The 10042-nt window shown below is 48.3% G+C and overlaps 1 protein-coding gene across 1 annotated transcript; it reads right to left on the reverse strand.

The window, feature by feature from the left end:
- On the reverse strand, positions 1–7805 carry IL12A (interleukin 12A). Its single transcript, XM_036348577.1, has 6 exons — positions 7790–7805; positions 6725–6873; positions 3724–3837; positions 3163–3204; positions 2914–3057; positions 1–631 (listed from the first exon to the last, which is right to left on the reverse strand). The coding sequence occupies exons 1-6, from the start codon at positions 7803–7805 to the stop codon at positions 476–478; spliced, it is 621 nt and encodes a 206-aa protein (XP_036204470.1). The 3' UTR covers positions 1–475.
- Between the last annotated feature and the right edge of the window lie 2237 nt (positions 7806–10042).

The raw sequence follows: 10042 nt of genomic DNA on the forward strand, positions 1-10042 counted from the left end.
TCATCTTATTTTTAGAACAACATCAGGTATTTCTCAAATCCATTTGAAAATAAATATTTTAATAAATATGACATAAATAAATATAAGTTAGCTCACATGCCTTCACGAACACACCCTTCTATAAATAAATATTTTAAAATAAATTATGCTTGAGTGTTTCAACAAACACTTTGATATAGAAATAGCTTATAAATTCCTGTTTTTCTAAAAATCACACACAGTGAAGAAAACTTCCCCCTTTAGCAATTTGCTTATGAAAGCTTTAAAAACAACTTATCCCTAGTAAATGTGGAATATACGCGAGGAAAGGACCCATTTAAGTAAAGTAGTTACATGTTCAACTTTTGGGTGGTTGACTAATGTAAACAACAAGAAAATTACTAGCTTAAGTAGGACCAGGTCAAGCCACCACCTCCCGCACAGCCTATAAAAATCGCTTTGGTTCAAATGACTTTAAGGTTGGGCCTGAGCCTTTTTAGGAAGAATTCAGATAGCTCATCATCCTGTTGATAGTCACTGCGCGGACTCTGAAAGCGTGAAGGAGGATGCAGAGCTTGACTTTCGTCTTGTAAAGATCCAGTTCTTCCAGGGCGGGTTGCTGTGGCACAGCCGCACTGTTGAAATCCAGGGCCTAGGAGGACGGATAATGAGCATGGCATACATGGTATTCCAAAATTGAAGCATTCACCCATAAACATGGGGAAAGCCAACACGTGTCTCAGAGCCTGCAACCCACCCCCTCATTGCATCTCCTAAACCCAATCCACTCTCCCAGCCAGATGGCCAGGCAGAACCTGAAAGAAGAAATTCCCATGATCCAAGCACATATATCTTCACTGAGCTTGGAAGAGACCCTGAAAGCGGTTTCAAATGCCATCAGTATTTTAAAAAATATATTTTTCTTGACTTCAGAGAGGAAGAGTGAGGGAGAGAGAGACAGAAACAGCAATGATGAGAGAGAATCATTGGTCGGCTGTTTCCTGCACACCCCCTACTGGGGATCGAGTCCACAACCCGGGCATGTGCTTTTGTCTGGAATCGAATCTGGGATCCTTCAGCCTGCAGGCCAACGCTCTATTCACTGAGCCAAACCAGCTAGGGCTGAAGTCTTTTTTAGAACAGGGAGGCGATGGATTGCTATTGATCAAAACTCTCCATCGGTACCAAGGTGTTTACTGCAGAAACTCGTTTGTGTCAGATAAATAAACTTGGCAATGGACTTCCCAGGGTTAGCCCTTTGATTTGATAACTCAAAGCAAGACCTTATGTTTGCACAATGATCGGTAATCTCAGTTATTCTCACAAAAAGCCTAAAAGAAAGGAAGGGTGGGTCAAGTTCTCCCATTTTACATAAGGAGAAACTGAGGCACAGAGGTACCAATGGCTTTGTCATAGTTGTCTGATTACTGGTAGAAATAACTCCAGTGCCTCCTCTTTGTCTGAACATGAAATTATCTATAATTCTGAAGATGGTAAGATTCTTTGATGCTATATGATGTTCAGTGCCTATCAAACAATTTGGTGAAAGAAAGAAAGAGAGAAAGATTCCTTTTCAGACAATGATTTCTGACACTGTATTTTTATCGCATGCCTGGTCACCAAAGCATTGACCTTGCTGTTTCTTATGTGAATACTAGAGGCCTGGTGCATGAGATCTGTGCACTCGGGGGGTCAGGGGTGGAGGGTGGAGTACCTCAGCCCAGCCTGCCCACCTGTCGCAGTCCAGATACCCTCGGGGGATGTCCGACTGATGGCTCAGGCCCCCTCCCTCTGGGGAGTGGGCCCAAGCCTCCTTAGCGCTGCTGCAGAGGCTGGAGAGGCTACCAACACCGCTGCTGTGCTTGCCAGCCGTGAGCCCTGTGGGAGTGCACTGACTACCAGGGGGAAGCTCCTGTGTTCAGTGGCTGCCCCCTGGTGGTCAGTGCATGTCATAGTGACCAGTTGTTCTACCGCTTGTTCAATTTGCATATTACCCTTTTATTATATAGGATTTCTATGTTTTGTATTAGCATTATGTGCTATGATGATTTAGAAACTATAAGCCAAGTTCTTGTCTCTGAGTAACATTGTGGCTCTCCCCAGGTGCCAGGCCATTCTTTTATTTCATTCACACTTTGGTTCAGAATGGGTCAGACCCAGGCACTAGCTCTGCTTGTTTTCTCTGGTTAAATTTGCAGATGTGTAGGCGGGCCTGAGCCTTTAGAAGTGAGCAAGAAGGGTAGTGCAATCCCTTTGCTGGGGGCTTAAGCCCTGGCTCTGCCATTTGGAAGCTGTCTGACCTTGGACAAGTGGCTGTCTAAGCTTCGGTTTCCTCCTTTGTACAGAACCCATGTGGTTGCTGTGGGGACGACATTAAGAAAATGTGTGAAAACATTCGCAGAGAGCCCGGTGCACACCACTTGGTCAACAAATGGGTGGCTGCTTTTCTAAATGTGTCCTGCTTGTGTCTGCTCTTTCTCTAGAGCCGTGGTTGGCAAACTGCGGCTCGCGAGCCACATGCGGCTCTTTGGCCCCTTGAGTGTGGCTCTTCCTAAGCCTTAGGAGTACCCTAATTAAGTTAATAACAATGTACCTACCTATATAGTTTAAAAAGTTTGGCTCTCAAAAGAAATTTCAATCGTTGTACTGTTGATATTTGGCTCTGTTGACTAATGAGTTTGCCGACCACTGCTCTAGAGCAGCGGTCGCCAACCTTTTGGACCTCACGGACCACCAGTGGTCTGTGGGCCACCAGTTGGCGACCGCTGCTCTAGAGGACACCCTCAAGGCTATAACTCCGTAGGGGTTTTAGGAGGGGGCATTTCAGGCCTCTCCCAGTCCAGGAAGGGCTGACTGTATACGTCTTCATCTGGGACTCTGATGGGCTGTCTAGGCATGAACAAGGTGCTCTCACTGATTGGATGAAGGCCTTACCTGCATCAGCTCATCAATAGCTGCCAACATGTTTTGGTCCAGAATGATCTGCCTCTTAGGATCCATCAAAAGCTTTTCATTTATGGCCTTGAACTCCACCTGGTACATCTTCAAGTCTTCATAGATACTACTGAGGCACAGGGTCTGGGTGATATGACAACACGGGGAAGAAACCACTGAGATGAGCTAGAAGTGTTTTCCTCCCCCTCCCCTGCCCATCGTATTTGAGAAAAAAGTTCCGTGTCTCACCGTCATAAAAGAGGCCGTTCTGGAGGGCAGGCAACTCCCATTCTAGAAGAAAAAATAATCAGACATCAATCAATGATATAAATTCATAAAATGAGTTGAAACCTTTAGTTTTCTGACTTATAGTTATGAAAGCGATCTCTCTGGAAACCAGGCAATTCTCATTCTAGAGGGAAAAAAAATCACACATCAAAGATATTAATTCTTAATATAAAATTTTCTGACTTTTCCTCTCAAAGATATGTTTTTTTTATTGTGGTTAAAAATAACTAACAAAAAGTACCATCTTAAGCCCGTTTCCATAGTGTAATGGTCATCATATTCGCCTAACAAAAAGTACCATCTTAACTATTTTAAGTGTCCAGTTCAGTGGAGTTAAATATATTCACATTGTGAAAAGCCATATCTGTTTTTATAAATTTTTCTCAAATCTAACTTTGAAGGGGGATCTCTTAAAGTTTCAGGATGGTAGAGACCAGAAACATGCACATTTTTGTAAGAAGATGAAGTTTGATCCACAGCTTTTAGTTGCATGATGTGCTTTGGGAGGAATGTTGTCCATACCGTGGTTAATTCCAGTGGGAGGCAGGCTTCTACGGTGCTGGTTTTATCTTTTGTGATATCTTCATGATCAATCTCTTCAGAAGTGCAGGAGTAAAATTCTAATGTTTGTCTGGCCTGTAAAAGTCATAAGGAGAAACCCAGTTTATAATATTAATACGGTACCTGGCTCCCCATACCCTGGGGTGCCAGCAAAACACCTATTATTCCTTTGACCTGTAAGAAATTCAGGGTCTTCAGGAGACAAAAGGAAACAGGTCATTTACACTCTCTCTCCCTCTGTTTTTCGGACGTGTGTCCCTGGATGACAGGCTTTTCCATTGTGTAAACACCATAAATCATTTCAACGGGCTGTGCTAATCAGAATCTCCGCCACGCTGTGACACTTGCTCCTGGTGAAGGCGTTTTTTGCTTCTGCCAAAGCGCCTGTGTTTTATGAATATCTTGTTCAATTATAACTTCTAAAGGGGAACTGTTAAGGTCACAACGTGATGGATATAACAAACATGCAACCCTAAAGACAAATTGAGATTTAATTTGTGGTATGCACACACACACACACACACACACACACACACACACACACGTCATCCTACAAGCACCTTGGAAAGCATTGTCAAATATAATAATGAAATTTATCTTAAGAAGTTGATGACTTTTTGATTGAAGATCGAGATCATTTTCCCACTCCACAAGCCTGGTGTGTGCCAGGCACTGTGCTAGGCACTACGGAACATGACAGAGAGGAGGCCTATGTTCTGTCCCCAGGATTCCAAGTTTATCCAAGGGGACAGGCAAGTGCCCACATGACTAGGAGACAGGTCAGCAGGAGAGAAGAGCTGAGAAGGCTCTGAGGAGGAGGTGGAAAGGGAAGCAAAGACTTCGCCAGAGATGGCACATCTGCAATAGGAAGATTAGAATGTTGGCCGGCAGAGGAGGGGGAATTTCAGGCAGAGGGAACTACATGAGCCATGAATCAAAGCTTGAGAGTTCAGAACATGTTTGGGAACAGACAGTAAAATCCCCATCTGCGCTGGGCAGAATAATGCCCCCGATACACACCACCCAACAGATCCACCTCCCAACCCCCTGGAACCTGAGAATATGTTGTTACATGGCAAAGGGGAATTAACGTTGCAGATGAAATTAAGGTTGCTAATCAGCTGGCCTTAACGACAGAGAGGTTATCTTGGAGTATCTGGGTGGCCCGATGATAAGTGGAAGAGGGAGGCAGAAAAGTCAAGGTCAGAGTGATGCAGCATGAGAAAGACTCAACTGGCCATTGCTGGCTTTGAAGGTAGAAGGGGAACACATACCCAGGGACCTCAGCAGCCTCTAGAAACTGGAAAAGGCAAGAAAAAATAATCTCCCTCGTCTCCAGGAAAGGTTACAGCATGGCTGACACTTTGATTTTAGCCCAGAGAGACCCGTTTTGGATTTCTGACCTCCAGGGCTGTCAGATAATACATTTCTGTTGGTTAAAGCCACTAAGTTCATGGCGATTTGTTCCGGAAGCCAAAGAAAATGCATACACTCTTCCCAGAGATGCTCACGCAGACCTGAGCAGCCACTGGCCTGAGCGGGTTGTCAAAAGTTAGGTTTGGATGACCAATGGACATGGGATGCTGGGGGGTGGGGGAGGCCAGGGGATAGTCAAGGGCAGGGAAAAAAAGGCACATATGTAATACCCTTTGGAATACTTTAAGCAATTAAAAAAATAAATAAATAAATAAAATTAAATTAAAAAAAAAAAAGTTAGGTTTGGAAATGTGGGCCCGCTGTTACAGTTCTTAGGATCTTTTCCAGAGGAGTTGGAAATTTGGTTTCTTTTATGAAAAGACCACTTTTTTCCCCCAATAGCATCAAACTAAATAAATCTAAATAAAATCTGAAAGACATGGGCCAAACTCTGTGAATCTGTGTGCTGGATACGGCCTGTGGATGGCAGGCACTGGGCACCTGTTCTTGGCAAATGTGACACAGGAGTGATGTAAAAAACATCAGACCGAGTTCTGCAACCCCTTGACCTCTAGTGCGACATCTGGGAAAGAGCCAGCCTTTTCATAGAAAGCTTCTGTTTAAATTGGAGCGCCTACATTTTATCCATGTTGAACCGTTCTCCAGGAGCCACAGCACTTATCTCAGCAGCGCCCCTCCGGTGCGCCGCCTTTTTAATTAAGATCGATTGAGCCGTGCAGAGCCGTTGGCAGCGCATCATGAAAGATAAGGGGAAAAAGAGTTCTTTCAGAAGGCCCTGTGGCATTGAGCTTATTTTAAGATACTCGTAAAACAACAAGCTAAAAATATTCAAGAAAGATTTACTAGAGAGCAGGATGGCAAAAGGATGTCTTTGAAAACATCCGTCTTCGGCCGTCGCAGCAAAAGCAATAGCTCCTGGAGCACTTTTAAAAGAAAAAAAAAATTTTTTTTTTTTTTTTGGCATTAACATAGGAAACCTAAAAAATGAATGAAGCTGTAAACAAAATGAGATAATTCCCTCCCTAGAAAATGAAGGCTGGGCGTGCACCGTCGCAGCTCTCTGAAACGCGTTGCTCTGACAACGAACCGAGTCACCAGACTGAGAAGCTGGTGAGCAGCGTGAGGGGCAAGTCTAATTCATCTCTGTAGCCCCCGGAGCATGGAGGCTGCACCTAATAACGGTTTGCTGGATTGATAAGTGTGTCAGAGAAACAGTGTGGGCCCGGCACAATTCATTCCATCTCTGTTGGCAGGCTACAGGGAACACGGTAAATATCCACTTTCCTCTGTGTAGACACAGCCCAAAGGGATGCCATTATAATTTATTACCACTCCTGCTTTCTCTGGAGACACAATTTCATTGAGACTCTTTAGCTAATAGTCGGGCCATTTGTAAAGGCCCCTCTTCCCCTCTTGACAGCCCCTGACAAACGCCCACCATTTCCCTGCAGGTGACCCGGGGTTTGGAGAGGCCCCTGCCCTAGAGAGGCTTGCAGAGTGGGAGCAAGGACGTGGAAGAGCTCACCTTGTGAAGCGTGCTGCTGACGGCCTTCAGCAGGTTCTGGGAGTGGCCGAGGCACGAGAAGATGCCAGGGCCTGCCGTGGCTGTGGTGGGGAGGTTCCTGGCCAGACTGAGGTGGTGCAGGAGGACCAGAGAAACTGCCAGGAGGAGGCCTGGAAGGGAACGGGGCGGCAGCTGAGGGTGTCTCCCTGACTTGGCCTGCCTCTCCCTTCCACCGGTGCTGGCTGCCTCCACCCATCTACCTCTGCTGGACACCAACCTCCTCCCACCCTGGAATCTTCCTGAAACACCTGAGATGCATCAGGTCCCTGGAAGGCAGTGCTCCATTCTAAGCTGAGAAACCAACTTTCTGCAAGGAACCCCAATGAGCTCAGACAAGGGTATTGACTCAAACCTCAACCAGAAAACGTCTCCACTTCACTAGTGGGAAACTGAGGCCAGGTGGTCAAGTGACTGGCCCAGACTCACCACCCAGTGTTTTGGAAACAGTGGGGTGACAAAGCCTCAGTGTGCAGTGGGCTGGGATCTGCCCTCTTAGAGCTGTAGCTGAGGGACCCTGGGCAAGAAACCGGCCCGGCCCGGGTGGCTCAGTGGTTGAGCATTGACCTATGAACTAGGAGATCAGGGCTCCATTCCCGGTTGGGCACATGCCCGGGTTGTGGGCTGGATCCCCAGTCGGGGGAGTGCAGGAGGCAGCCCATCAATGATTCTGTCTCATCATTTATGTTTTTCTCTCTCTCCCTCTCTCTTTCTCTCTGAAATCAATAAAAATATATTTTAAAAAAGAAAGAAAGAAAGAAGCCACCCCCTGGGGCCTCCGTTTATCATTTGGGAAGTGGGCATAACAATACTTAGCTCAAGGGGCTGTTTCAAGACCAAAAGAGCCATGCCCCTTTCAGCGCTTGGAAAGCAAGCAATTAGGTCTCCCGCCCCCTCCCTTCGTTCTCCTCTAACTAGGAACGGCTGATTGTTTGCAGCCTCCCGGTGAGCGGTACCGAGGTTCTGCCTCCTCTTGCTGGGCGCCGCCCCTCCCCACCCGAGCCCGTGTCCCGGCCGCCGGGTACTCACTGCGCGGGGGGCGCATGCTGGGCGGGCGCGGACACGGAGCGGCAGCCGGCGGACCGCTGGGCACAGCAGGTGAGGGCGGTGGTTTGGAAGCCGACCGGGGGGTCACATTTTTATAATTGCCCGGAGGCGCGCAGGACTTTCCCCGACTCAGATCACTTGCTTTCTCTCTCTCTCTGTCTCTACCTCAGCTTCTCGGTGACACGTGGAGTTGGGCCCGCGGGGCTGGCGGCGCTTTCGGATTAACTCCCCCGGGCCCCGGCCGCAGTCGCTCGGGACGGCCCCGCCGCCTCCGTCCCGGCCCGAAGCGAAAGCGAAAATTCGCGCAGAATCGCCCCGGCACAGGGTCCCCCCGGGTACGCCCGACCCCCTGCCGCCCCCTCAGTTCCGGGTCTCCGACGCCCCCGCCCCCAAATCCCAGTACCCAGCCCTCACCCCTCCGCCCTGCAGCGCCCCCTGCCGACGGAGCGCCTAGTGGTGCTGCCCACTTTCCATCTAGTATAGTGAGGATGTGCCCTGATGGCGTCCACCCGCCAGGTTCAGGATGGGGTTGGGCAATTGATTTATTCGTTCGTTAGTTCATTCGTCCGCCCGTCCTCCGTCCGTCCGTCCGTCCACCCACCCATCTATCCATTCTTATGGTCTACAATGTGCCAAGCGGACATTGTGCCCGGAGCGGAACACCTAGCGGTGAACAGATCCCTTTGGGGCACTGCCAGACCGAATCTGACTCAATGTGTTTTGCCCATGGGTACTATCTTAAACAGGAAAAGGGATGAAACCAGACTATGTAATAACTTACTGTTTTCAAGAATCCAGATTCTTACAGAGTCTAGGAGAGAATCATGACAATGTAGTGGGATGGATGCTCAGCTCCTGGAAGGAGAAGCCCAGAGAGAGGGCACCTCAGCAGGAGCCATGGGGGTGAAGCAGCAGCAAAGGCTCCCAAGAGCAGAGGTCCCTCCTCAACTCCTCCTCCCCATCTCCCCCACGCCCTAACTCCCCTAAACTGAGTGTTGAAGGATGAATAGGCCTTAGACCACTTCCAGTGGAATGGGAGGCAGGTTCTAGGTAAGGGGAACAGTCACCAGAAGCACAGTCAGGGAGGGGAGGGCAAGTGGCTATCTAGGGGCCCTGCGGCCAGGGTGGGAGACTGGACAGGATGATGAGGCCGTGCCGTGAGATTGGTAGATGCCACGAAAAGGAGTGTACATTCTGCTGAGGGTGGTGGGAGCCTTCTAGGGAAACGGTCGCCAACTGGTGGTCCGTGAGGTCCAAAAGGTTGGCGACCGCTGTTCTAGAGTGTTAGGCAGGATATATGGTCTGATTTGCATGGTGCAGAGATTTCTCCAGCAGTAGCATGGAGGATGGATCCCAGGAGTGGAGCGGAGGGAGCGGTTGGGAGGGTGTGGCCAAGGCCCCATTTAGAATGGAGAACAAGGGTGGACAGAGAGGGGCCAAGGCTGGGTAACTCTTCAGGTGTAAGGGCCAGACAGACACTGAGAATATTGAATGGAGGTTGTTCCAGGTCCTGCACAGGGGTTCCTGGAAGAGGGGAGTGAGTTTGGAGGCGACAGTGAGAAGTTCCATTTTGGATGTGCTGGGTTTGAGATTCCTGTGGGACTTTTCAGTTCACTCATTTCTACCCAAGCATTAGTCACCCTGGGTGTCTATGAAAGGGAGGGGTGTGTTTGGTCAACCACTCGAGGCTTCTGAAGGGTCACACTGCACTAAGGTCCCAGGACTTCTCTGTGGAGCCGTTGGTGACCATCACGGTGCAGATTCACCAGTCTTGGATAGGGATAAGCCTTTGGGAATACAGGAGAGAAGAGTGGGTGTTTCTTCTTCCTCTCCTTTGGGTCTCCATTGGAGTTGGGGTAGATGAGACCACTGTAAGCCCTGAGATGCTACCATGAACACTTGGCTAGGCTAACCTCTCTGAAGATGGGGTGATGAAGCCAATTAGGAGAAAGCTATATTAGCCCCTGGTCTGATTCAAGCTCTCTCAGTTGTTGGCATCAACCCCTTCCCCTCCCCGCAACAGATCATTTGCTTGAAGATGATGAGGCTTCCACCTTAAGGACTTTTAGATGTGTGTAAAGGAGAGCAATAGTTGATCACTAAGCCTCCTTCCAATGCTACTGTCTGAATTCCCCCATGGGGATAGAGACCAATGGGTTGTCAGAAACAATTACATGTAGCAGATTGTGTAAAGCAAATGACAGGTGCAGAGCTGTGCTGTTGCCATAGGGTTTA

This window comes from Myotis myotis, unplaced genomic scaffold (genome assembly GCF_014108235.1).
Source record: "Myotis myotis isolate mMyoMyo1 unplaced genomic scaffold, mMyoMyo1.p scaffold_m19_p_2, whole genome shotgun sequence".
In the NCBI taxonomy this organism is placed as follows: domain Eukaryota; kingdom Metazoa; phylum Chordata; class Mammalia; order Chiroptera; family Vespertilionidae; genus Myotis; species Myotis myotis.

Bases quoted from the DNA above. Each gene is read 5' to 3' on its own strand.
- IL12A (XM_036348577.1), bottom strand. The intron at 3,205-3,723 runs GTATGGACAACA...TTTTTCTTCTAG, and splicing joins TCCCACTGGAATTAACCACG to AATGGGAGTTGCCTGCCCTC. The intron at 3,058-3,162 runs GTGAGACACGGA...CATATCACCCAG, and splicing joins GAACGGCCTCTTTTATGACG to ACCCTGTGCCTCAGTAGTAT.